Raw genomic sequence first — 26,359 nt, 5'->3', positions numbered from 1 at the left:
CACCAAGTGTGGACACGTCTTTTGCAAGGAATGCCTGACCCGTGCAATGGGGCCATCTAAACTGTGCCCCAAGTGCAGGAAAACTGAGACCAGTTTCGTTCGCCTGTATACTTATCTTCCTTAAAATATTGTTTTTATTTCTTAAAGACGTTTTTGAATTGGTTGTTGTTGCTGAAGAAGATGAAATCGGAATGAAATAAACTAAGCCAAAGCATTGGGTATATTGTGAGAGAGCCTTTTTTCGAATGTTGGACGAAGGTTTGAAAGTGTAACGGGTAAATAAAGTATTTTCACTGGTAAGCTTGACTTCAATTTGAGTTAAAAGCAAGTAAGAATATTTTTCCTAAATGGATTTAAGAAGATTGAAATTGAAAACAAAAAAAACACATTCAAATCAGGTAACAACTGGAATAAATGGTTTAAAATATCGAAAAACGCTTGCAGACGTTGCCAGATGGATTTTTTGATTTGCTTGCTTGCAGAAGCTCTCTGCTGCAAAAATGCGGCGGGCACTTGAATTTTCTTGGCTGACGAAAGCAGGTTGCCATGAAAGAAACCAGTTGAAATGAGTTTTTGGGATAAAAGGCTTTTAAAACACCCAAACCAAGGACAAGAAATATGAAAAATCTGTTTTAAATCAAAAAAGTATTATAGTTTCCGTTTTTCAAGGGATTACATGGGAACATAAAACCTGAAAAGCCAAGTGGAGGTCGTAAGATGGGCAGCTGGATTTCTGATTTCTTGCCTCCATCGCACACGCACAACGCGCCACAAACTTAGTCGAACTTTAACGGCGCTGGCAATCGGACGCGTTTTCAAAACTTGCTCTCTCTCCGGTTTCATTCTGGTTATTTTTTTTGAAATTGTTGGCTCTTGGCCTGGGAAAGTGTAAGCAGCCAAATAAGAACCGTGTGTCTTCCTTTGATTTGTCAACTCCGTTTTTAAACGCTATTTATAATTTAATTTTTAGTGCTAATTTGGGCAAACGCGTAGGCCCAAAGAGAAACTACCCATTAACAAAAAAAAAGAAGAATTTGTTTGTATTTTTTGTTTGTGTGTGCTCGAAATTGAAGCCCGGCAACGGCAGCCGCCTGAAACAATGAAAGTTGATTGAATATTTTATGCAAATTTCCCATTGCAGAAGAAGGTGCGAAAAACAAAGAGAAGAACTGCAAGAATAATAGAAATTGCTGTCGGGGCTGAAAACAGGAAATCCAGAGGCGAGAAATCAGGTGAATGTGAATACCAAATACTGGCTGCCATTCGTGGGAAAGTTTAAGATCAAGGCCAGGCCTTGGGTGGATGGGCCTGGCTTTGTGGGTGGTGCAGGGTGGCCTTGCTGCCAGTTGCCAGTTGCCAGTTGCCACTGCCAAGGTGAAGGTCACGTTGCAGGCGAATGTCGGCGGGCCTGCACTCGCATTGTTGTTATATAAACACCCCACACCCCATGCCCCGCTCTCCACACCCCCGAAATCCTTGGCAAGTGGCTCACTAACCCACTGCGCATGTCGCCTCCTTCGAAGGCCATCGCCTGACCTCCGGTTCCGCCACGCCCTCTGCCCCCCGCCTCCTTTTTCGCACAGCAGGGGGTATGACTATAGTGGGGTTAAGAAAAAGTCTGGGGAACCACATGAATATTTTCCAAAGGGAGTGTAAAAGCATCTTGTTCCAGGATTTGGCATTGATTTTATTTTAACTGTCGCAGTTACGTGAAGATTATATTTTTTTGTTAGTGGAAAATCATATTTTTTAATCTGCAGTTTACCTGCATTGCAGGTTTACATTGAATTAAAAGAATTCCAAAATATAGTTTCGGAAATTAGAAAACGAGCACAAGTTATGAATAGGTGCTTGTGCAAAAGCACTGTTGAAATATTTTACAACTTTTTTCCTATGTTTTTTGTTCTATGGGTTTTCTGATTTTATTGAAATCGTTGGTATTTAATTAAAAAAAATTTTAAATCCTAAAATATCCATTTTTAATCTTCCAACTTTTTCATTGTGTATAAGTGTATTACAAAATTGTTTGATTTTGAATGCATTAATTTAATTTAAATATTAAAAACTATTTAATACGAATAACATTAATAATTCCATGTTTATTTAGTAGTTTGTTAATACCAAATCCTTAAATAATAATAATAAAAAATAACTTCATTTACTTTTAGTATTTTTTCTGGGCTTCACCTTAAATGTTTAAAATCTTTTAAGGTTGCAATGAATAAATACATTTTTTAACCATTAAAAGGGCCTTTGAAACTAGATTTTTCTATCAACATTGAAAATTTGTCTACTACTTTTTTGGCCATGGGTGTGCCCCCCCTTTTGGCAGGCTCTTAGCATTGAACTTGACAGTGGCGTAGCGCCTTTAACCAGTGGCTGCCCACTTTCAGCTAACAAGGTTAGTGGGTTAACTGGCCTGCTCCACACAACACTCTTCTGTCTTCTGTGCTCAGTCTTCTGTCTCCAGTCTTCTGTCTTCGGTCTTTGGTCTTCGGTCGCCAGTCTCCAAAGAGACTCCAGTCTTTCTCCGGGCCCGGATTCGGGCAAACCCGTTACCATTAACCCGCCGATCGGCTTTGGCATTGCTCTGACCATTAAAAGCCACTTACACTCGCTCGCCCGCTGGCTTTCCATGCTAATCAAAATTGAAGCCCAAAATAAGAAGAAATTTGTTTGCCGCGACATGTCTCGACTTTTGAATTTGAGTTGTGGAACTGGCCAGTGCAAGTTGGTAATGCGGACTGGATGGCTTCTTGGAACTGGCACAGCCGTGGACCGGGTGAAACTGAGCCACTCCAGTGGGGCGGAGATGATAAACGCAGCGATTTCTTATCAGGTTTGAACCACACTCAGCGAAATTACCCATCTTCTCTGCGTTATTCAATTTTATTTGTAGGGTGCTTCATAGGTTATCCAGTATTGGGGTCGCATAACTTTTGTTTTCAATTGTATCTTTTTAACCAGTTTTAAAATATCAGTATCTTCAAAAGGATCATTTTATTATATTTTAACTAATTCCTGTCATAATTATTTTTACAAAAAAAAAATTTATCTTTAAAGTGCAGGAAATATATTTATTTATATTCCGAGAAGTATAGAAAATATGTGATTTTTTAAATAAAAAAGTATACATCATTTTAAGTTGAGACAGGCTTGGTTTACATATTAATAAAATAATTTATAAAAATATTCATATTATTATGATTTTCTTACTGTGTAATAAAAAACAAAGAAATGCAAGACTAATTGCGAAGCAGTTAAATGAATGATTAGTTGGTTTATGGAATCATCGGTTCCCAAACTAGTTATATCTTAGATAAAACACCTGTAAACGGTTTGGGTGAAAATAGTTGTTTTTGGAAGTATGAGGAAAATCATATTAATAAATGGTAAAGTACATTGCAATACACTTTTGTATACAATAAATTAATATATATCAAAGAATTAAATATTTGTAATTTCAAACTAGAAAGTAGATATAATATTCTTATTCTGTGTGTTCTTATCCTGTGTTTCTTATTGTTAAAAGTAGCGATCTCCTACACAATTTTATACTTAGCCTGAATTTAAGTTCAGCTTACATTTTACACATTCTGTCAAAAATCAGTCAACATTTTCGTTGCAATGTATTTTTTTTTGGTTACATTTCAACCCAATGAGCTTTAAATATTCAGGTATTTGGAAGCCAAGCCCATGAATCACCGCCAAGATCGTAGATCACGGAGTTCAGTTCTTCAGTCTCAAGGGGTTCGATGACCTGGGCCGTGAATTGCATTTCGAGCCGCATTTTGACTGACAGACTGAGCGATTGAGCGATTGACGGACTGAGAGATTGACAGCCTGCGATTGGCTGGACAAACTGAAGAAACGTGCCAGTTTAAAGCACAAAAATCCATCGAGGCACGCCACGATCCCCAGCCATCCGATAATTGCTCCCAAAAGAAACTAAAAAAAGAAAAAACACTGGAAAATTGAAACTCTCGAAACTGAAAAATAAATAAAAAGTGCGAGACCAGTTAAATGAAAAGCAAAACAAAGTCATTAAACGCTGGAAACTGAAAACTGAAAACCGAAAAAAAGCGGAAAATTACCGAGCAATAATAGAAAGAGTTAGGCGGTCTGTTTGGAGTTTCGAGTTGGGAGCTGCTTTTCATTTTCACTTTCACTGCTTTGCCGGGGGGAGGAAAAGCGGGGAAAAGTTGCGCTCTGATAAATTGCCAAGTGGTTAGAAAGAGAAGCCACCAAGCGGGTTCTAAAAAGCGGTCACAATCCGCTGCCTCGCAAATGAGTCATGTAGAGATGACCCCAAAAATCCCAAAAAATAGGGAGGATGGGTGACTTCCTCGCAGGGAGCAAAAGCGGTACAAGATCATTATGTGGGCTACCTCTTGTGTGATTTTTACTGAATGACTGAAGCCACACAAGTGCTAGAATATATGACATCGATGAACAAGTTACACATAGAACCTGATTATCATAATAACTCATTTTCAAAATAACTCATTTAAAGATAAACAAAATAATCACTGTAAAGCCCTTATGACACTTGCTTGATTTTTGTCTAACTGTCTAGATTTGTTTTAGAGAAAAAAGGGCCTAGAGCTTTACAAAAGTTAATGAATTTCTTTATTAAATAAATAAATAATAAATTAAATAAAGAAATTAAGCAAGTGTCATAGGGCCTTAATTTTTTAAAAGGAAAACTAGTTGGTATTTTAATATGAAACCATGTATACAGAGAAAATTCTGACGTCCTCATCTGAGTTGAAAATGTTCTTAAAAGTCAAACGACATTTTTGAAATTAAAAATTGTAAAATTTTGCTCGAATCAAGTCGAATTCGCGGTATTTACATTGTATATCTCAACACATAAACTATTAGTCTAGTCAGTAGTGTATACTTATCAAAAAGTTGTTAAATAAACTCCGTTTAACGTTTCTCTTCCCACCATTTCGTTCTAATATTGAGAACATTGATACCAAAATGTACTTACACGGTTTTTAAGAACGAATGTTCTTAATTCAAGAACAATGTACTTGAATTTTTTTCTCTGTGTAGTTTCAAAAACTTTTTTAAGTGCTGCTTTTTTTTTATTTATTGCCATAGGTATGTGCTGGATATAATATAGTATTCCCTACGCTACAAATATTAATTTGAATCGTAAACAATATAAGGTATATATATACAAAAAAAGTTTTTTTAAATTTTGAAAAAGACAGAATAAGGAATAAATTCCAATAGTCCGATTTGCCCAGTCAATTTCACATTTTTGCGATCTACAAACTGGCCTTCTCCCTGATCCAAGACCTTAGCTTGGATACCCTTTCGTAGCCATCCGGAGCATTGCGTCCGCAGCCGCCGATCACGAAACTGGCCAATCCGACCAGCTTTCCCCCGTAGGTGGCCGGTCCGCCGGAATCCCCATAGCAGGCGCCCTTGTTGCTCGGGTGCATCAGGCACATCGTGGTCTCCGGCAGCTGTCGGAGGTAATGCCGCTGGCAGGTTTCCCGTGACAGGGCCTTCACCTGCACATACAGCAGGGAGTTGGAGATCGGCCCCTTCTGGGAGATGTATCCCCAGCCGGAGATGTCCACGGTGGCATCGGTGGGCGGATCATCGGTGGCCAGTTGGATGGCGGCTATGTTGGAGCCAAGGTTCAGCGATTGCTTCAGGCGGAGCACGGCCACATCGTAGCCATTGCCCTTGTAATTCGGATGCACTGTGACAGTGGCCACCGGGATTACAACTCCTCCGCTCGAAAGGAGCAGGCTACCCGCTTGGATAGACAGCTGGTCGGCCGGAGCTCTTCAGACAAACAAACAAATTTAGTACGCGAATTCTTTAGGTCCCGGAATACCTACACATTGCTCCCTTGCTTCACGCAATGTGCAGCGGTGACGATGTAGTTTTCCGATATTATGGAGCCACCGCAAGTGTGACCTCCTCGACGGCGTAGGGAGATCTGGTGGGGAAATTGACCCTCCTTCGCCCGGGTTCCGCCCACAATACGGGGTTCCACTACGGAATCGTTACTTTTGGCCTGAACCTGTCCTAAGGATCCAGCTGCACAGAGCAGAAATAGAAAAGTCCAGAAAGGTAACATGTCTGGATGGGTTAGCTTCCTGAAAAGTTATACTTACTCAGAGATTTCGACGGCTTATATATCACCCGAAATTAGCGCGCTCATCATCATTAGTTCCTTAAAACATCAAAGTCAATGTCGCTATCGAGTTATAACCTAATTTAGTTAGTTTTGTTCGCTTTTTTTCGCAAATGAAGCCCCTTAATTACAGAGGTTTAGAAGGGCCAAGTTTATTAACCCGGTTCCGGGAACCACAAATATTTTTAAGCGAAAAATGTTGGAAGCTTATTGATTTTGTATTGTATACTTCTATTTAGATTATTTTTTTTTTTTTTAAGAATAGTCCATGTATTAAATTAATATTTGAGTTGAAGAATTAGTTTTTGTTATCATCGGGAAAGTAGAAGATATCGTTAAACGTGTAATAAATAATGATTTTCTATATAACTAACGATCAGAAATCCCAAGTTCCAATCGAAAAGAAAAAGATTTTATATTTAAAATCATTCAGAAAGATATAGGAATCATTAGCTTAGTTTAGTTGTTCAGAACTTAAGTTCACTTGAATTCCAAGTTACCTGCTATGCAAAAACACTAAAAACATTATCTAGATTGTATATGGGATGGAATGACTTCCTGGAATGTTATCCATGCTGAAAAAGGTTTCTCTCGCGTGTGTATAACACACAAGCTATCTAGCTTTAACCTAATTTGGAATCTTTTACTTTTCCCAATTTTCTACGCAAATGAAGCCCTTCCAATTACAATGGGGGAAAAAGGAAAATAAGGCTTTTACATGAACTTGTGTAACATTGAGTTCAATGATAAGATGTAATCAAAACATCTTAAGTCTATAAATTCAATTGAAAGACCTTAGATAAGCCCCTAAACTGTTCTCAAATGGATTATATAATTCATGAAATAACCAAAATACGAATATTTTCACCACCTCCACCCCACTAATTCAAGAACCCGGTGCTCTATCTCTCGATTTTGGGGCCGTAAAACCAGTGCCATTGGGGTCATAAATAAATATGAATTTCACACGTACGATGGCGGTGTTTAGTTTTGTGATTATCACGTTAACCAGTGTCCAGTGGCAATCGCCGATCCTTATCCTTATCGAAATCGGGGGCAATTGAGTCACTGCCACGAGAAAAAAAAACACAGCCCTTGAGTTTTGGGAAATAACTATAATTATTTCGGGTGGGTGTATTAAGTGTGTTTTCGGGGGTACTGCCAGTCCTCTAAGCGATCTGCTCCTGGATCCAGTCGTAGAAGCTGGAGAGGCGCACAAAGACGTCCGGGTAGCGGGATCCGCAGGCGCCAACCACGAAGTTGGTCAAACCGATTAGCTTGTCCCCGTAGACGGCGCCACTGCCTCCGTCGCCGTGGCAGGTGCCCTCCTTGAGCTCATGGGCCAGGCAGAAGCTGTTCTCGTTGTGGTCACTGTAGGCGTCCAGGCAGGCCGACTCCTGAGCCACCTTAAGGGACAGTTCCCGGATCTTGTAGGAGGTGGTGCCATCGGCGGTGCGACCCCAGCCGGCCACACTGACCTCTGAACCCTCAGCGGGCAGCGCCTCTCCGCTGGCGGCCACCGGAATGGCCTTGATGCGCTCCGTGTAGGCCAACGCTGAGCTCAGCGTGATCACGGCCAGGTTGTTCGTCAGCTGGTAGTAGTCGGGGTGGACCACCACCGATTCCACAGTCACAATCCTTCCACCGGCGTACTGATTGGTGCTGCCCACTCGGCACGACAGGCGCTTGACATCGATTCTGTGGGGGGTTGGCAGGGTTAGAGGTTTTATCAAGATTGGAGCTTGTCAACTTAGGATATAAACAAAAGGGGTTGTATACGAAATAAAATATAAAGGGCCTTATAAATAAAAAGGTAACAAATTTGTTGAATTTTCTGGATTTATCTTCTTATATGTTTATATTAAAATTAAGTACTTAAAAAAAAAATGGTTTAATTTGGTTACTTTTTTTCTAATATCCAGCTAAACCTACTTATAGTAAAAAAACAGAAGTTTTATTTAATTAATTTTTTTTATATAAAAAATCTATTTTTTTTAGTTGTTTGCTGTTCATTATACATTGTACAATATCACTCATTCGGCTAGTAGTACAGTATAAATTAGTTAAATTTAAAATTTATTTTTGTAATTATTTATCTTAAACACTTCTTTAGAAACCAAAATAATCGCAAAATGTGGAAAAAGGAATTAAGTTAGTTACCATTAATAAATAAATTTGAACTAAAGTGAAATCTAAATTTAGAAGTGTATAGATTTTATTAGCTTGTACTGTAAAACAGTGCGAATGAGTGATATTGTTTGATTTATTATGAGCCGCCTTTGAAGAGATTATTTCTTAAGGATTTAAAAAAAGGTGTTATAAAGCTTTAACAGAATTATTATAAAATCAAATAGTAAGCTTAAATTAAAGTAGTTATTTTATTTTTCATTCATAGTTATTTTATTTTTAGTAAGGTTCTCAGATTGAAACATGTAAAATGAACTCACAGATTTCCATCGCGGTGCACACAGTGGGCGGTGGTCAGGATCTTGGTCTCGGAGATGATGCATGCGCCGCACACGTGGGCGTTGTCCACGCGCAGGGAGGCGGCGTAGGGCGTGGCAGTGGGGTCCGCCTCCTCGCCGCCCATGATCCGCCCACTGGCGTGGCAGACGCCCACCAGGGTCAAGCCGATCAGGCCCAAAATCAGGGATCTCTGCTGCATAGTGTGGGGATTATTGCTTGAGTTTTATTTTCGGTGGTTCAGCTACCCACGACGGTTGGATTGGAAATGCGCAATGCCAGCGGTGAAAATTTAAGTGGACGACTCCACCGCAACCGTCCCTCCCATGACCAATCCTTATCTTCGGCTTTGGCATCAGAGAAAATCTAATCTTATCGCCGCTTTATACAGCCATACCAATTGTTACTTGTTATTTCACCGATCAATTGGCACATTAATAGAAAATTGCACATGGAGGCGAAGGGAAGTCCAAACGATCTAATGACTATGACAAGACAACACCACACCTACGGTAGATAATGATGACTAATCCTTGAGTCAAAAGAACTCGAAAGAAATGGTAGTTAAAGCTTCCCGAATTTTTAGGGTTTTGGGAGCTATTACAGCTAAAGTATACGTACGTTTGAATTTCAAGTCGAACGGTCTTTAATAATAACGAAAGCCTCAAATACTTTTAATAAACATTTTTTGATAATATAATAACTAATATATTAACTAAACTATTAACTAGCTGTGTTCATCTTAACCAACGTAAGTTACTAATATAATAAACTACAAATTCCTTTAGAGCAACATAGTACTCAAACCATTTGCCACGATTAGTGGGATTAAGCCCAGATCGGTATCTACATATACCTTGGCGATAAGAAATCTGAATTATAAAGATTTCGCCATGTCATTGACGTGCGATCAGTAATCGTTAATCTGGCTGATTCCCCAAAAATTCCTTGTTTCCTAGGGCGATTATGGGGTTTTCCTCAAATCTCTATCTAACTTTTCGTTTATACTGCCTTGCCGAAATATAATATATGGCCTGGGAAATAGTCCAATGTCATCTTAGTCATTTCCTTGTAAGTTCTGTTAGATAATCTTAATAAACTCGATCGTTTCTCAAGGTTCCTAGGGGGAATCGGTAACCTTTGATCGGCGCCAATTCGAGGTTGCATTATCGGTATCAGTTTTATGGCCAGCACTAAATTCCTTATGGCGAATAGTTTGCACCTTATAAACTTCAATAAAAACACATTTCTTTTTTTTTTTGGAGGGAAACACACTTTATGCACAGGAAAAAAAATTGTATAAAAAAATAAAGGGGTAATCCTCGTGAAGACGGATGATGACTACTGGGAGTTGGCCTCGATCCAAGCAAGGTAGTAGGAAACGCGGGTCGCCACATCGGGATACTTGCTGCCGCAGGGTCCGAAGTTGAAGCTGGTCAAACCGCGGAGCACCTTCTGGTCATCGATCACGGCTGCTCCGGCATCACCACGGCAGATGCCCTCGTTCTCGGCCCTGGAGAGGCACACCACGGACTCGTAACCGTATCCGGCCTGCCATTCGCACAGCGAGCGACTCAGAGTATTGAAGTTGGCCTTCTGCTGCTTGTAGGATGCGGTTCCGTCCGAGAGTTCACCCCATCCGGCCACATAGACAGGCGTTCCGTTGGGCAGCTCCGCGTCCACATCCTCCGGGTTCGCCTCCTCGCCACTGCCCTCCACCTCGGTGCTGGGCAATGCGATGGCTCCGACACGGTCGCCAAAGGTCAGGAAATTCACCTCCAGAATGGCAATGTCGTGCAGGAAGTTTCCGTACGAGGGATGGATCGTGACCTTGTTCACATTCACAATGGTTCCGCCGGCATACTGGTTAATGGTGCCCACTCGCACTGCCAAGGTATTGACATCCACTCTGGAAAATAAAAAATCTGTATAAGTACCATGTGAAGATGCATTTAGTAGGGTGAGTGGGGGTGTTAGTAGTTCTAAGTAATATCTTTCAAAATATTTATATTCCATTAAACCAAAAGGAGTAACAATCTAAAGCCTTTATGTTCTATATATTTGTGTGGTAAATACTTTTTAAGCAATAATAGGTATTCTGAAAATAATATTTAAGAATCTAAAAGGTCATTACAAATATATTTTGTCCCTCATAAATATTAAAGGTTTTCATGACCTACCAACAGATATATTCAATCTTGATAAAAAAGCAACATTTTAATGAATACTTACAATTTCAAACGTATCAAAACTAAAAGCAACACATAAAAATGGCAATATAAATTGACTTGGTTTGAAAAAATCCTTTAAAAAATGTAATTCTTCTAATTTATTTTCTAATTTTTCTATTTTAAAAATAATCGGCATTGGCTCGAAATCTGTGAAATTCAGGGAGATTATATTTTTGAGTGTGGGCATTTCCTAGTTATATAGTGGAAATTGTATAACCTTATTGCCAATTATTTGATCATTGCTGACAGAAATGGTTTTTGATAAGAATATAAATCTTAAGTGGTATATTTTAATAAGCCTTTGTAGGTTAGCAAAGTCTTTAAAACAGTTTTTAATAAACGCACTGGAAATCTGCCGAGCTACTAATATTAGTGAGTTTGTAAATCTAGTATAGTTGTAACGTAAGGTGAGATATCTTCAAATAGGGTTCCTAGGACTTACGGGGTGATGCCCACGTCGGAGACGCAGTGGGCGGCGGTCAGGATGCGGGTCTGCGAGATGATGCAGCCGGAGCAGACGTGGGCCTTGTTGTAGCGAACGGAGGCGGACCAGGGGTACTCCCCCTGCTCGACGTCCTCGCCGCCCAGAATGCGACCTTGGGGCGTGGCCTCCGCCGCGAGGATCAGGCCGAGGATTAGCAGACCGAGGGCCAGAGTGGTGCGTGGATCAGCCATGGCGATGGATTGGTAACTGAATGGGCTCACGGCCCAACGATCGTTGGTCAACCACTTGGGCGATCTAATCGATGGGCAATGTATATGTATCGATAAGGCGGCGATTTATGGGTGTATCAAGAGCAGGGCGATTAGATTGCTTAACCCATGGTCGTAAACGGGGTGCTCTATAAAGGCCCGCCGGCCGGCAGGAGCACCTTTCAGTTAAGATCTAAAAAGTCATGAGTCGGGTTCAGTCACAAACTCAGCTCCTCCTCCTTCCCATCCTCCTGGTCGTCGTGACCTTGGGTGCAGGCCAGGCCAGCCGGTTGCCGGCGGATGTGGGATCCCAGCCACACAGCGTTTCCCTGAGGCAGAATGGCGTCCATGTCTGCGGAGGAGCTCTGTTCCGCGATAACTGGGTCATCACCGCAGCCCATTGCGTCAGTTTGGGAGGTGCACAGCAAAGGTAGATGGCTTTTACACAGAGAAAACGCTCAAGTTCCCCGAACTTCAACTGTTTCTTGACAAGTTTTTGAGAGTTACCAAATAGGTATATCTCCTATACGGATTAGGGTATGATACATTTTTTTGTTTTTTAATGCTAAAAAAACTACTTAAGGTCTAAGCACTTTATTTCCATAATAAAGATCTCCCTAGATTATATATTTAAAAAAAAAGTAAAAAGAAGTAGAGATTTCTAAATAATTAAGTTTTCCTTCTTTTTCTTTAAATTTTAAAAACAAAAAATTTTTTTAAAAAATAAAATAAAATGTTGCGCTCTATAGTTCAAGACAAGAAAGTATACTTGAAAATGAAATAACTAAAAATTCCTATCAGTCACCATGAGCTTTTCTCTGTGTAGTATAACCCCGTGAACCAAACTACATATTTCGATTTCCAAAATTAGCTACCCCCCTCAGTATTTCGATGTTCGAGTTGGAAGCATTCAGCGTATAACTGGTGGCCAACTGGTGCCCCTGTCCCAGATCATAATACACAAGAACTACTCCAGTTCGGATGCGGCTGGAACCAATGATCTGGCCCTATTGAAGCTGCAGTCCAAGGTGAACCTGAATGCCAATACCAAACCCATTGACTTGGCCACAGAGCGTCCGGCGGCTGGATCCCAGATCAGTTTCTCAGGCTGGGGATCCAGCAAGGCCGAGGGATCTTTTAGCCATGGCCTCCAGGTGGCCAGCAGGCAGATCCTGAGTGCGAGTGACTGCTACAAGGAACTGTACCTGCAGCAGGAGGATCTGATCTGCCTGTCCCCGGTGGCCGAGGATTTCGCTGGACTCTGTTCCGGCGACGCTGGTGCTCCGGCGGTCTACAATGACCAACTGGTGGGCATTGCCGCCTTCTTTGTCGGCGGCTGTGGTTCCGGACTGCCCGATGGCTATGTGGATGTGACCCAGCATCAAGAATGGATCAACGAGAATGCTGTTTAAATAAAGCCGAGGTGTTGATGGGGACTGCTGAGTTGTTTCCATAAAGGCGGGATGGTTTTTTGTGTCTTAAGATAACAAATACGTCTAATAATGGTATATTACGACGTTTAGTTTCATACAAGTCTATATATTAATGCCTCTTTAGCACCATTACCAAATTTGAGATTAAGACCCTCCATAAATGCAATTGAGATCGATTTTTCTATACTTTTGCAGCTAAAGTGGTTACAATGAAGTAGGCTCTTCCGGTTTTGACTTACACTCAACAATTGTTCCTATTGCAACACTTTACTTTGGGTACTTGTAAGATACAAATACGTTTCCGAAAAAGGTTTCACAGTTCTCAGAAGCCCGTTTGGGAGGGTTATTCAGCACATTAGTTTATGATCATATTGCCAATCGCTATAATGATTAAATTGTTAATTTACGACTTATTCGTATACGTCCATTGCTTTTTACTCCTATAAGTATGCCAGGAAATCTGATTTCAAAATATTTAAAAAAAATCTACACATTTATTAGTGGGACTTTATTGCAACTGCTGGTGCTCTATTAGCTTAAATATCAAATATAACAGTCTTACTGGCTTAGAAATTTAATAAAAAAATCAATCGGTTTTGAATATCAAATAGACCAGTCTTCGATTAAAGAAAACCAGATTTAAGATAAGAGTTATCCTTTATGATACGTATCTTTGTGATCATATCTGTATATGATATATTGATTCCAATATAATAACCCTAGAAAGTGCTTACATACCGGTGTTTTGTGTTTGAGTACCTATAATAATTTAGTATCAAATAATATTATGATCAAGCTATCAGAATATTTTTGAGAACTGATAAACCTCCTTAGAAAACCCCAAAACTATAGTTTTTATCATGCTTCTGTTATCGATACTGGTTTATTGCAACTGCTGTTGGATCCAATCGTAGTTGGCCGCGATGCTGACGAAACGCTCTGGCAGAATGCCGCCGCATTCGCCGAGGACCTGGGCTCCCAGACCCACCAGGTGGCCCTGGTAGACGGCCGGTCCTCCGATGTCCCCGCTGCAGATTCCCTGGCGGCGACCATGACCCAGGCAAAGCACCTGGTCGTTCTCCACCACCGCTAGCTCCTCCTTTTCGGCCAGGGCGCATTCGCGTGGGGCCATCACCTCGGCCTCGCCGATTTGCAGAGTTCGGTGCATGTTGACCTCGGATGCAGTGGTGCGACCCCAACCGGAAACCTCCACCTTGGCGCCCAGGGGCGGGATGTCCTGGGACAGGGGAATGGCAGCCACATTCTCACCGAACGGAATGTCCTCCTGCAGACGAAGCAGCGCGATTCCGGTCTTCAGGGAGCTGTAGTTGGGGTTGATGGTGATCTCCTCCACGCGGATCTGCTTGCCACCGGTGTACAGATCCACGGAGCCCACTGTCACGGCGAACAGAACAGCTGGCCATCTGAAATCGGAAGATATTTCACTTAATCGATGGTCGAGTTAATCTAATCGGAAGTCAGTGAAAGCTTTTTAGAACTATTTGAAAGTAAGCTATAAAATAACACCTGCTAATATTCTTAAAAGTTTCCAAAGTTTTATTTAAATTGTTAGAAAACGAAACTCGGTTTTAGTATCTTTATGGAGTTATTAAGTTATTGAAAACTTTTGAATTTTTACAAGTTATTATTTTTGCTTTTTTAATATTTTAAACTGAACCAAAAAATAATTGGCTTATGTATTGAACTGAAAGCAGTTTTATCGCCCGCATGTTAGACTAATAGTAGGTTTTAAATCTTGAAAAAATATGCAAAATTGAATTTTTAAGTGTTGTGTAACTTTCAAAAATCTTGTACATATTGATCCTGGAAATACACTGCAAAAAGTCGGTAGGATGAAAAATGAAGTCTAATTTCTGTAAGAGTAGTAAAGACCAAGAATACTCATGGGCAACAGCAAAATAGCTAATTGTTCTACAATAATCAAACCAATAATCTTTCAAAAATTGGATAGGATAAAAAATCATTCACTTTTAAATCTATAAAGTAGTAGGGAAAATGAATATTTATGGGTAACAACAAAATTGCTAACTCTTGGCTTATCAGACACTTTTCCTTAAGTACACATATGATCTATACAAGATTTTTCTGGGTTTTTATAGGATGGTTTGGCAACTTACGGGGTGTCCTTGCCGTCGGAGCAGACGCATGTGAGGGCGGTGAGGGCGTACCGCTGGCCGATGATCACGGCTCCGCAGTTGTAGCTCCCGCCGACGGAGAGGGCCGCCTGGTAGGGCAACTGGCCAGGAACGGCGTCCTCGCCTCCGGCGATCCTTCCCTGCGGCTGGGCCAGTGCTCCGGCCACGAGGATTAGTCCAATGGTGAGGGTCAGCTTCATGGCACTCCGTTGGTTTGACTTTTGATGGGCTCGCAGCGATGGCGTGAGTTTTTATAGGGTTCACTTCTCCCGGGGGGGATATAACTATATGGGTATCTTATCGGGGAACCGAGAGATAGCCGGATAGATAGAGCCATCCGGTGACAGTGACTCCTTCTGATTAGACAAGCCCTCGCCTTGTGGGGGTTATCGGGATCGAGCCTGGTATCATGGTATCTCCGGGGATCAATTTCTGGAAACGCGATAGGGATGGCAATTCATATAGAAAACATCGAACTACTGTTGCAATCGTATTCTAAATCAAATATATTTTAGTTGGGCATTTTTACAGAGATACAAAGATACTCATTTAATTTGTTATGCTAAAAAATATATATATGTGATTTTTAAAATACGGCAGTGCGAACTTTCCCCACTCTTATTCGCAGTAATTTTTGTCACCATCTTAAATTTCCCTCTCTCGATTTCAAAGTAATTTTTGAAATTTACATTTACATCATGTGTACATTATTCAGTGATCGAAAAAATCCGCATATGCAAATTAATCTTGATAATGTTTTTAAAGCAACTGCAACGTAAAGTGCAACTCACACTTGAAAAATAGAAGGCTCCTATTTAAGCATATTTCAAAAACTAAGATTAAGATACAAAATGCATGGTATGATATAATGGTTGTCTTGGCTGATTGCACTGATATTTTTGGATTGACTTAAGATGCCAAAATTGAGCTGAGATATGACAATTATGTCGGCATTTCCTTGGTCATGTATCAATGAACTCTGGGCGGGTGATGGATGGAAGGATGGATGGATGGATGGGTTGGTGTCAGTGTCAGGGGGGAATAATCCAGGGCGAACACGTTTGAGGCATGCCACAAACGTGGTCGGGGCCAACGATCGCAGATCTCGATGCGCACGTAGCCAGATCATCTCATCCCAACCCATCGCGATCCGATTCGATTTGGCCAGCCGCACAACCTGTTGGCTCTCATTTCGAACCACATTTCGCACCGCCAGAGAGCCCCTCTTAAATGGTCTGCCCGGCCGCCAGTTTTGACCATTCGCAGACTCACCGCCGACCGACCATGATCTTGCGAACGCCACTCGCCGGCCACCAGCTGCTCCACCTCCTCCGCCTGCCCGCCGTCCTGCTGCTCCTCCTTTCCCTACTGCTCGTCCTACGGCCCTGCTCCTGCGATGCCAAGACGGTCAATCCCGGGGACCAGATGCAGATGCAGCACCACCAGGTGGCGGCGGAGCCGGGACTGCCGGAGCCCAGGGCCTACATGCCGGATGCCCAGCACCTGGACTTTGTCTACCACGACCACGAGGAGCTGACGAGGTTCCTCCGGTAAGTCCTTTTTTTTTAATATCCCTTGAAATACTTAGTACCCATTAAGTTTTTAATTTTTAAGTAAAAGAGCACTTTTGAGTAGTTCTATTAAATCATTATCGTTTTTAAAAATATTTTTACACATGGCCTAACATTTATAATATACACAAAAAACAAAATTGATAAGATAAGATGATCATATTCATCAAATTCATAAAAATAAATATGAAATTCATATGAATCTTAAATCATCAAATTCATAAGAATAAATATGAAATTCAAGATTCATATGAATATCTAGATACTTTGATATGCTCGCCTTTTTGTTTTTGACCTATTTTTCGATTTAAGAGATTTCTTAAAAGATATAATCCAAGAAATACCAATCCTTAATATCAAATTTTTATTATTCAATGGAAAATATGATACTTAATAAATTTACCATGCCTATATCAATTTGATCCATACATGTTTTTTTGGATTGTTTATTAAGAATCGTAAAAATTATTTTAAAATACAATGTTTTGGTTTGAAAAAATTCAGAATATGTTTTTAAAAATTTATGAAAATTGAGAGTTTTTTAAATAGGTTTTAACTTTTAACAATCCCCATTTATGTTATATAAGTACCTATATAATACAAAGATGTAGTATTTCTTAAAATTAGACAGTAGTATTTCTTTAAATTTATATTTGGCACATGAGGTAGACTGCTAACCCCTATGATTATTTAATTCTTATTACAATAGGGCCACAAGTGCCCGGTATCCCAACCTGACGGCCCTGTACTCCATCGGTAAGTCCATCCAGGGCCGGGATCTGTGGGTGATGGTGGTCAGCTCGTCGCCGTATGAGCACATGGTGGGCAAGCCGGATGTGAAGTACGTGGGCAATATCCATGGCAACGAGCCCGTTGGTCGGGAGATGCTGCTCCACCTCATCCAGTACTTCGTGACCAGCTACAGCTCGGATCAGTACGTCAAGTGGCTGCTAGACAACACTCGGATCCACATCCTGCCCACGATGAATCCGGACGGCTATGCAGTTTCCAAGGAGGGCACCTGCGATGGCGGTCAAGGAAGGTGGGTTCCCTATCCTGGAGATCCCATTTGTGAATTTAATATATCTCATTCCTCTTTTCAGATACAATGCTCGTGGCTTCGATCTGAATCGCAACTTCCCCGACTATTTCAAGCAGAACAACAAGCGGGGTCAGCCGGAAACGGATTCGGTCAAGGATTGGATATCCAAGATCCAGTTCGTGCTGAGTGGAAGCCTCCATGGCGGTGCCCTAGTGGCCAGTTATCCCTACGACAATACGCCCAACTCCAGTAAGTAGTCCCAGGAGTATGTCCTGATCTTGAAAGCATGTCCCTCCATGTCCTTGCAGAAAGAAAACCAAAATGATTTTAGTTCCTTCAGATCATAAGTATATGTCTGTCTGATATTTTGTGTTTCAAAAGCATATAGTTGATTTGAAATGGGTGGGTCACAACCGCAACATTGTTAGGAAGCACATTATTCGGTTGTAAGATAATCCAAATTTTCGTCAAAGGTTGTTATCAACAGGGTCTTACAAAGTCCAGTGATAACTGACTATTTCTGGTCTATGATTAAGAGATCTCGTTGAATGAAACCGCTTTACTTCCAAACAGAAGTACACGCTTTTGTCATATATTCGAGATGAAACGTTCTTGAAATAAAGAAGAAAGCATTCTTGAGATAGTTTTTAGAGAAAATAATTTCTTGAAAGTGTTCTTGATTTGGTTTTTTGAGACAAACAAACCCATTTTAAGAGATTAAATGATTTTTTTTGTGGGTCTACTTCAAGAGGTCTCAGTTTGATTTGCAAGGACATCCATGGCTTCGTTTTGCGAAGCCTCCCTCTTTCGGTGTGTGACTCCCAGTCGAGTTCCGATTGATAAAGCTCATTCTGTACTCTCCCACTAATATGGCTGCTCAAAGGGATCTGCCGTTCGTCCGCCCTGTGCGCGAGTGAGTCCGCGACAACCGATCCCGAACGATCCATCTAATCGTGTTTGCTTCTCTTTCCGTTCCGCCAAACATGTCCTTTGGGCGCAGTGTTCCAAACCTATTCGGCGGCGCCGTCCCTGACGCCCGACGACGATGTATTCAAGCACCTGTCCCTGGTCTACGCCCGCAACCATGCCAAGATGTCCAGGGGCGTGGCCTGCAAGTCGGCGACGCCGGCCTTCGAGAACGGGATCACGAACGGAGCAGCCTGGTATCCACTGACCGGCGGGATGCAGGACTACAACTATGTGTGGTACGGCTGCATGGAGATCACACTGGAGATATCCTGCTGCAAGTTCCCGCCCGCCTACGAGCTCAAAAAATATTGGGAGGACAATCAGTTGGTGAGTAAATATTATACCTAGTTTCGAATTTATCAAAATAAAGTTCTTTATCAACTGTAAAGGTGTCTAAAAGTATGCTATGATATTTTTATTATGAAATTTCAGTTGGATTTATTCCCACTGCATACTTTTAAACACCTTTATCCACAACTGATTTAAGTATAGTTTTTCAATTGATATAAATATGATCCAAAACCTATTCAGTTATGATCAACAATCGATTTAAGTGTGATCCAAGTATGATCTAATCGATTTTCAATAATATCTTTTGAAAATCTGAAATAAATACCTTACGAACCCTTCGAAAAAGTGTTATTATGTATACGTACGTTTCATTCTTATTCACCTCTTGGTCTCTCTATTACTTTTATAAAGTCCCTGATCAAATTCCTGGCCGAGGCGCATCGAGGAGTCCAGGGATTCGTGTTCGATCCGGCGGGCATGCCCATTGAGAGGGCCTCCATCAAGATCAAGGGACGCGATGTGGGTTTCCAGACCACCAAGTACGGTGAATTCTGGCGCATACTGCTACCCGGATATTACAAAGTGGAGGTGAGTATTACGCAACATAACTACTACATACTGATTGAGTAAAAATTCCTTTTCAATTCAAGGTCTTTGCCGAAGGCTTTGCTCCTCGAGAGGTCGAGTTCGTGATTGTGGAGCAGCATCCCACGCTGCTCAATGTGACGCTGCAGCCCTCGAAGGTAGGTCACCTCTCTCACTACCGCCCCTTGGGGTCACCACTTTAGCTCTAAGCAATCTCTGGTGATGGCTAATCCTCTGTGTTTTGAATCCCTTTAATCCCTAACCGATAACCGATCAGTACATGGTGGCAGCTTCTGGTTCGTCCACCTCTACCAAAACATCAACTGCGAAGCGTCGCGTCAATGGAAAGCTGTCTACGGAATAATCGAAGTCCGATTTCTTGGAGCCCAATCCGATCGAATGTAAATAATAGCTGAAGTGCTTTAGTCCTAGCCATTGCTAACCAACTAACCCACTAAAACACCTCTGAACACCTCACTTTGAACTCCATTGCTTTTTATTTTCTTAATTTGATATTATTTTAGTTTTGGTATATTTTTTATTAAGTACAAAATGTATTGTATTGACCATTATAAGAGTTCAGGTCAGTATTTGATGTATATCATTTCAGAAGGACTTTATAAAATTTCCAAATCTAAAAGATTATATTAACAGAATCTGTACAATTGAGAATATTTTTGGTCATACAAAAACTTGTTCTAATTATTTTGTTTTTTTTTTTTGAAAATGTTTGACAGAAGTTGGCAAACGTTTAGAATAACACCCATTACTTGTAAGACCATTGCTGGTAAAAGGTTAAAAATGTAATATAAGGGTTGCTTGGTAATGATATTGTAAAGCGGAAGAGCCTAAGTAATACTCTGTGTACCTATAACATCTTGTTAATTGAATTCGCAGCGCATTGAGGGCATCGGGGCCATGGGTCCCGCCGGAGTGCCAGTCGGGGGCGTGACCGTGGGCGGGGGCGGAGTGGGTCCCGGCGGACTGTACCGCCCGATTCCGGCGCCCCAGCATTACCGCCCACCCGTATCGCCCTACGCAGGTGCCGCCTCCAGCGATAGTGGCATATTCTCTACCATCAGCAACGGGCTAAATAGCCTCTACTCAAACATCTTCGGCTGAGGCGCACATTCCGAGGATCTTACTTAAGGATTTTTTGTTTACTTTTAAGCATGCTTAGGATTTAAGTTGTAACCTTCGTCGTACTATTTATTGTGAACAAGGATAGAGGGGAAATCCCCGAATAAAGCGTTCAACCAGTGCAATCTATTCTAAAAGCTCAGTGTGCCTTTTTCTTTGGCTGGGATTATTTGAACTGAATAGATATAAAGACACAGGTAAAAAAAATTAATAAAATCTTTATTTGGCTTATATAGTTGTAAAACAATTGAAAAAAGCCCATCCAACAGAGCTGTGCAACAAAAGTCATAAGTTTTGGGTAAAGCTCAATGGAAAGACAGACTAAAGACTTCGAAAAAATTAAGTCGATCGGAACATTCATGCAAAACCTATCAACAGAAAGCGTATCCCCGGCTTTTTTGTATTTTTATTTTGGAAAAACAATCAGTACAAAATTTAATCCGGTAATAACATCGCCCTAAGACAAAAACCCACTAAGAAATAGATGCGTAAAGACTTGAAATAGACTGGACAAAAAGATAACGAATCCACTCCGAATAGAAGGAAGAGTTGGAGGAATATGAACTACCAAGATATGTACGGCTGCAATTTCGAGTCGGAGAACGTTGGTAGGGCTAGCAACTTTGAGTTTCGGGTAAGTTTGGGTATAAGGGATCTACGGATGGGTGTTGCCTTCAGGATCCTTATAATATATTACCATAGTTTGCTGGTCCGGAATCCATTCCGAATGCGGTGAGGCGTTATAACGAACTGAGGGGCGCCGAATTGGCCCAGTTGAAGCGCCAACGGGAAATGGGCAGAACCCATGTGCCCAACATGCCGCGCTTTTGCAAGGTGCGTCGACCCGGTCAGGATGTGACCAGCATGGTGACCTCCCGCGACCTGGACGTGGTCACCCAGCTGTCCCTCGACTCGGAGCCCATCTGCAATGAGGATATCGATGAGGAGGACGATGATGGTGCGATGATGGCTACACCCTCATACCCAGCTTCACTGCGACTTTGTGGTGGTGCTGAATCACCAAAGAAAATGAAGGGAAAATCCAGGCAGGGCAGGAAAAAGAATGCCGCAGGAAGATTGCCCAGGAGTCGTCATGTGGAGGCCGTGCTTAGTGGCCATACCTTTGAGAGATTGGAGGAGCTGCATCGGGAGGTCTGCGCGGAGCTGCGGAGCCTGGGTGGTGAGTCGTGTTTACCAAGTCCCGAGGCCACACCGCGACCACCTAGTCCAAAAAGGAGGAATTGGGCTGGGAGGAGGCGGCAGGAGCAGCCGCGTAGGAAGCCCCCGCAGGAAACGCAGTTCCAGGAGGTAGAGGGCGATAGCTCCCTGGCCGATGTGGGTCAGGTGTCCTTCGAGGACTACTACACACCGCAGCCCAGATGGGCGGATGTCATGCCCTCGGCGATGACATCGCAGGCCATCAATGTGAATGTCTGTCAGGCCCAGAATGCCACGCCCCTCTCCGCCTACCAGTTCATGGAGCAGCACGGCAGCATGGAGCCCGAACCACTGACCCCCTTCTTCCTGGAGGACAGCGATCTGGAGCACGAGTATGCGGATCGGCAGGGCTACATGCGCTACGTGGAGCCACGACCCCCCTACGAGCCCACTGATTCCGATGATCGGGACCCGGCCAGGAATAATCCCGGCCAGCCGTGCTTTGTGGAACTGGAGAGGCGACCGCACCTGATCAGCCTGCTCAGGAGTCTCTCACCGATGCGGTACACCTCGCAGAGATCGGAGGGCGAGGATCTGTTGCCGCCCCAGGAGCCATGCAAGCCATCAAACTCTAGGAGGGGCAACCCAAGGCAGCCAGTGATTGGTGGTGGTGGTGGCCAGAAGTCCAGTAAGCTACGCAGAACCAATGCGATGGCCAAGGGAAATCAGAAACCCTCCAATACAAGGACACGACGTCCGGCCAGAGTGACAGGCGGTGGAGATGAGGTGGCCTCCAACCCACTGAACCCACCAAATCCAACCAATCCTTTCAAGGAGTCAGTGGCCCCACCCATTAAGCGACGCAAACCCAAACCCCTGGTGGTCTACAGCAAATCCCTGGAGGACTTGAAGTACGAGAAGCTGGCCATCTACAACAAGATCACCCTCACGCAGGAGCGGATCATCAGTGCGCTGGACAAGCTGCAGAACAGTCTGCTGCAGCTCCAGGTGCCCCATTGCAGTGCCCAGGAGCGCCAGAAGCGCCAGCGGAATGCCTTCGAGTTCTGCGTTCGCTTCTCGAGGAACTTCCTCTACCCGCTGAAGGGGATGATCGATGATGTGCGCTTCACGGCGGTGGCCAGTTTCAATAGCGCCACCTCCAACGAGGCCTGCCAGAGGGTCGTTTGCGTCTACGGACTGATGCAACAGTCCATCCAGACCTATCAGAGACAACTGCGCTACTTCCTGCTCGAGAAGGTGCCCCAGAAGCTGAGCGCCCTCATCGAGATGATCTACACGTTGACCAACTGCTGCCTGGACAAAGGGATGCTGGATCGCCATGATCCGGTGGTGGAGTGCCTACAGGAGCGGTGCACCCGATTCCTTAGCTTCATCGAGGACATGCAGGAGGAGCGCTTCAAGTTGGCCCGCGAGACGTTGAGGCGTCTGCACAAGCATCAGGGGGGTCACCATCAGGGTCATCAGGTGACCGCCAGGACCACCAAAAAGAGGAAGAAGCTATCGAATCCCCCGAGGGCACCCACTCAGCCCAGACAGGAGAAGCTGCGCTGCCACGAGCGCTACGATCTCAAGATGTGCCTAAATGATCTCAAGCTGTACGAACCGCGTCTGGTGCCCAAGGATCGTCAGCAGGCGGAGAAGCGCCATCGGGTGCGCCGTTCAAGGAACACTGCCAATGTGACCACCGGAGCAATGGGAGCTCCCGCAACTGGTGCAGTGGAACTGCCCTGTGATCTGGAACCGCAATCCCTTGGCGGTGACGATATGCAAACTCAAATACAGATGGCCGGCGATGGCATCACCACCACCAGTTCCCTGAGCATGCTGCCCATTGTGGGCCATGGAGATCGGGGTCACCCCATTGGGGATGCTGCCACCCAACAGGGAATCGACGAGGAGCAACTGCATCGGGCCCTGCTGGACGCCCTGCAACTGGTGTCCCGTTCGCAGGTGCAACAGGTGCTCGATCCTCTGATGCGATCGCTCGGCGTCATCCTAGGCGAGAAGCTAGCCGAGCGAGGAGGTGTCCACCAAAACCAGTAGGCTCCATCCTTACATCCATTCATCACCTGGACAATGTCACAAATTGTTAATCTTCCAAATTGTTTAATCCTTATCACCGCTGATTTTCACTAAACTATAAAGCTAAATTGTCAAGTATTATCAAGCAAATTAAATGCTCATTTTAAACGAATATCTAAAATAAAGCCATGCATGAATCAACAGTATGTTTCGATCCCAGCTTGGATTTCTTATTCCCTGAAATTCTTAATGGGACAACAAAGTGTAGCTTGGAATAAAAATTCTAACTGAAATGTTTGGCTTTCGGGAATACCTACCAATTAAAATCCGAATGTTGCCACGTCCACTCCAAGCTATGAAAGCCACACAGTTGGGATTGAGCATGCAGATTCTTCAGGCACATAGGGCTTACCGAAGCGCACATAACCATTTTAACCCAATTAATATTAAGATTAGATGTAGATTTAAATTAAATAATTGTAGCCAGAGGCTAGGCGATTGATAAATAAATAAGAAACTTAGCTATCTATTTTCCAATATGCACAATATACCCAATGTTTTGGCTTGGTTTATTTCATTCCGATTTCATCTTCTGCAGCGACAACAACCAATTCAAAAACGTCTTTAAGAAATAAAAACAATATTTTAAGGTAGATAAGTATACAGGCGAACGAAACTGGTCTCAGATTTCCTGCACTTGGGGCACAGTTTAGATGGCCCCATTGCACGGGTCAGGCATTCCTTGCAAAAGACGTGTCCACACTTGGTGCCCACCGGCTCCTTGACCACGTCAAGACAAACCGGGCATATGATGGGGTCCTTGTTCCTATCGACTAGTTGCTGACGGGATCTTCGGTTAAGTCAACGATGGCATCGGGCTCAATTCCGTCGGCTGCTCGGCGTGTGCCCTCCCTTTTAATGGGCTTTCCGCCTACAAGACTTCGCAAGGAATGAAACATTTCTCCACGTTTATTATTATTTGCTGCTCCAAATCTCAAATCTCGTATATAAACGTACAACTTTGACGCAGGACTCAGGGGTAAGTGATTTTTCTTGAACTTAGAAAGATTTTCCTGTGCTCAGGGTGAGTGGCCCAAATTTAAAGTTTTTTTTTTTAATGAAGGTAGCATTTTCTATTTTTAAGGGCGAATTAACCTAAGAAATAAAGCATAAAGCTTCACAAAACTGGGACTGTTTTTACTTAAACAAATTTGTTTAATTAAAAAAAGGGGATTACTTAAGAATCTTTATATTTCCAGAGAAATGTTTGCCCCGCTTCGGACTATGAGACACATAGGGCTTACCAAAGCGCACATAACACTCAAAAGCCCCTTTGCCAGATAGATAAAGAGTATTGCAAAATTCAATAATAAATAATTCATATTGTTCTTTTAATTGACTTTTCCGTTAACATAGGGGTGTCAAGGAAATGCGTTCATTTAATGTTTAAGATTGTATGGCGTTCATTTTGTTTTTAGAAACTTTTAGGTTTTTTTATGGCAATTCGCCTTAAAAAAAGGAAATGCGCCCTTGATTTTAGAAAAATACACCTTACATTAGGCTTGTTTTTTGTACTTTTCAAAATAATGGACTTAAAACAAAAGAGCAGAACGCGTTTTCAACTTGAAAATATTATTAAGATTACAAAATTACAAAAAATTTGGTCAAAAATACAAGATTCAGATTTTAGTCAAAAATACGATTTTTCGTTCCAGTTTTTCAACCGTAGTTTAGTCAAATCAAGGCGTACAGCTCAAATACCGACTGTTTTGAACAGCTTGCTATCAATGCTAACGATCCCAATCACATTAAGCAAAATTTATTTTTTGACCAAATTCGGCATTTTTTGTAAGGGGGTGCATCGTTTTTTTTGCGAAAAATTCGAAAAGTTAAAATTTTTCAGGTTTGAATGCCAATGGATTGGAAATTAAGCAACGAGCTCAACGAGGTATGACATTCCTCGATCTGGCGTATATTTTCTTTATAGCAGCCAAAAAAGTGAATTTTTATGGCGAAAAATTTGATTTTGATGTTGGTCAAAACACAATATTCAGATTTTAGTCAAAAATACGATTTTTCACTCCAGTTTTTCAACCCTAGTTTAGTCAAATCAAGGCGTACAGCTCAAAGACCGACTGTTTTGAACAGCTTGCTATCAATGCTAACGATCCCAATCACATTAAGCAAAATTTATTTTTTGACCAAATTTCGCATTTTTTGTAAGGGGGTGCATCGTCTTTTTCGAAAAGTTGAATTTTTTCAGGTTTGAATGCCAATGGATTGGAAATTAAGCAACGAGCTCAACGAGGTATGACATTCCTCGATCTGACGCATATTTTTTCCAACTGTGAAAATGTTTCCAAACAAAAAATGTTAACTGCTTGCGTATAGGACGAAATCAATAGATATGTTCCTGTGGCC

The 26,359-nt window shown here is 42.4% G+C and overlaps 7 protein-coding genes across 13 annotated transcripts; 3 read left to right on the top strand and 4 right to left on the bottom strand.

Annotated features, from left to right (window-relative positions):
* Positions 1-743: 743 nt before the first annotated feature.
* On the top strand, positions 744-20,874 carry LOC108005341 (carboxypeptidase D). 7 transcript variants are annotated; one of them, XM_017068579.4, is made up of 10 exons: positions 744-888; positions 1,142-1,232; positions 16,390-16,689; positions 17,420-17,752; positions 17,814-18,001; positions 18,636-18,665; positions 18,753-19,048; positions 19,424-19,600; positions 19,663-19,755; positions 20,495-20,874. In XM_017068579.4, the coding sequence occupies exons 3-10, from the start codon at positions 16,424-16,426 to the stop codon at positions 20,717-20,719; spliced, it is 1,608 nt and encodes a 535-aa protein (XP_016924068.1). In that variant the 5' UTR covers positions 744-888; positions 1,142-1,232; positions 16,390-16,423; the 3' UTR covers positions 20,720-20,874. The 7 variants fall into 7 exon arrangements, with proteins under 7 accessions (XP_016924068.1, XP_070853964.1, XP_070853967.1 ...); XM_070997863.1 differs by having other exon boundaries at positions 17,814-18,002; positions 18,625-18,665; XM_070997866.1 differs by having other exon boundaries at positions 17,814-18,002; positions 18,625-18,665; positions 19,875-20,874.
* Positions 5,072-6,145, bottom strand: LOC108005343 (serine protease SP24D). Its single transcript, XM_017068582.4, has 2 exons — positions 5,865-6,145; positions 5,072-5,808 (listed from the first exon to the last, which is right to left on the bottom strand). Exons 1-2 carry the CDS (start codon positions 6,104-6,106, stop codon positions 5,280-5,282), a joined length of 771 nt encoding a protein of 256 aa, XP_016924071.2. The 5' UTR covers positions 6,107-6,145; the 3' UTR covers positions 5,072-5,279.
* On the bottom strand, positions 7,259-8,908 carry sphe (spheroide). The gene is made up of 2 exons (XM_017068585.4): positions 8,611-8,908; positions 7,259-7,861 (listed from the first exon to the last, which is right to left on the bottom strand). The coding sequence occupies exons 1-2, from the start codon at positions 8,826-8,828 to the stop codon at positions 7,333-7,335; spliced, it is 747 nt and encodes a 248-aa protein (XP_016924074.2). The 5' UTR covers positions 8,829-8,908; the 3' UTR covers positions 7,259-7,332.
* LOC108005342 (chymotrypsin-1) lies at positions 9,873-11,556 on the bottom strand. Its single transcript, XM_017068580.4, has 2 exons — positions 11,300-11,556; positions 9,873-10,535 (listed from the first exon to the last, which is right to left on the bottom strand). Exons 1-2 carry the CDS (start codon positions 11,530-11,532, stop codon positions 9,968-9,970), a joined length of 801 nt encoding a protein of 266 aa, XP_016924069.2. The 5' UTR covers positions 11,533-11,556; the 3' UTR covers positions 9,873-9,967.
* LOC108005344 (serine protease SP24D) lies at positions 11,730-12,986 on the top strand. Its single transcript, XM_017068583.4, has 2 exons — positions 11,730-11,980; positions 12,422-12,986. The coding sequence occupies exons 1-2, from the start codon at positions 11,754-11,756 to the stop codon at positions 12,960-12,962; spliced, it is 768 nt and encodes a 255-aa protein (XP_016924072.2). The 5' UTR covers positions 11,730-11,753; the 3' UTR covers positions 12,963-12,986.
* LOC108005345 (serine protease SP24D) lies at positions 13,836-15,380 on the bottom strand. Its single transcript, XM_017068584.4, has 2 exons — positions 15,122-15,380; positions 13,836-14,407 (listed from the first exon to the last, which is right to left on the bottom strand). The coding sequence occupies exons 1-2, from the start codon at positions 15,337-15,339 to the stop codon at positions 13,867-13,869; spliced, it is 759 nt and encodes a 252-aa protein (XP_016924073.2). The 5' UTR covers positions 15,340-15,380; the 3' UTR covers positions 13,836-13,866.
* A 159-nt stretch (positions 20,875-21,033) lies between the features above and the next one.
* Positions 21,034-24,166, top strand: LOC108005507 (uncharacterized). Its single transcript, XM_017068814.4, has 2 exons — positions 21,034-21,371; positions 21,440-24,166. The coding sequence occupies exons 1-2, from the start codon at positions 21,297-21,299 to the stop codon at positions 23,957-23,959; spliced, it is 2,595 nt and encodes an 864-aa protein (XP_016924303.2). The 5' UTR covers positions 21,034-21,296; the 3' UTR covers positions 23,960-24,166.
* Positions 24,167-26,359: the final 2,193 nt, after the last annotated feature.

The sequence above is a fragment of the Drosophila suzukii genome, chromosome X (assembly GCF_043229965.1).
Source record: "Drosophila suzukii chromosome X, CBGP_Dsuzu_IsoJpt1.0, whole genome shotgun sequence".
Lineage (NCBI taxonomy): Eukaryota > Metazoa > Arthropoda > Insecta > Diptera > Drosophilidae > Drosophila > Drosophila suzukii.
Note: the sequence above shows the minus strand (reverse complement) of the source record. Positions and strands in the feature narration are given on the sequence as shown.

Coding starts and splice junctions, on each gene's coding strand:
- LOC108005343 (XM_017068582.4), bottom strand. CDS start 6,106: ATGTTACCTTTCTGGACTTTTCTATTTCTGCTCTGTGCAGCTGGATCC. Junction 5,809..5,864: donor GTGAAGCAAGGGAGCAATGT/GTAGGTATTCCG, acceptor GTTTGTCTGAAG/AGCTCCGGCCGACCAGCTGT.
- sphe (XM_017068585.4), bottom strand. CDS start 8,828: ATGCAGCAGAGATCCCTGATTTTGGGCCTGATCGGCTTGACCCTGGTG. Junction 7,862..8,610: donor GTGCACCGCGATGGAAATCT/GTGAGTTCATTT, acceptor AACCCCCCACAG/AATCGATGTCAAGCGCCTGT.
- LOC108005342 (XM_017068580.4), bottom strand. CDS start 11,532: ATGGCTGATCCACGCACCACTCTGGCCCTCGGTCTGCTAATCCTCGGC. Junction 10,536..11,299: donor TCCGACGTGGGCATCACCCC/GTAAGTCCTAGG, acceptor TTTATTTTCCAG/AGTGGATGTCAATACCTTGG.
- LOC108005344 (XM_017068583.4), top strand. CDS start 11,754: ATGAGTCGGGTTCAGTCACAAACTCAGCTCCTCCTCCTTCCCATCCTC. Junction 11,981..12,421: donor TTGGGAGGTGCACAGCAAAG/GTAGATGGCTTT, acceptor TTCCAAAATTAG/CTACCCCCCTCAGTATTTCG.
- LOC108005345 (XM_017068584.4), bottom strand. CDS start 15,339: ATGAAGCTGACCCTCACCATTGGACTAATCCTCGTGGCCGGAGCACTG. Junction 14,408..15,121: donor TCCGACGGCAAGGACACCCC/GTAAGTTGCCAA, acceptor TTCCGATTTCAG/ATGGCCAGCTGTTCTGTTCG.
- LOC108005341 (XM_070997863.1), top strand. CDS start 16,424: ATGATCTTGCGAACGCCACTCGCCGGCCACCAGCTGCTCCACCTCCTC. Junction 17,753..17,813: donor TGCGATGGCGGTCAAGGAAG/GTGGGTTCCCTA, acceptor TCCTCTTTTCAG/ATACAATGCTCGTGGCTTCG. Junction 19,756..20,494: donor TGACGCTGCAGCCCTCGAAG/GTAGGTCACCTC, acceptor TTGAATTCGCAG/CGCATTGAGGGCATCGGGGC.
- LOC108005507 (XM_017068814.4), top strand. CDS start 21,297: ATGAACTACCAAGATATGTACGGCTGCAATTTCGAGTCGGAGAACGTT. Junction 21,372..21,439: donor CTAGCAACTTTGAGTTTCGG/GTAAGTTTGGGT, acceptor ATATTACCATAG/TTTGCTGGTCCGGAATCCAT.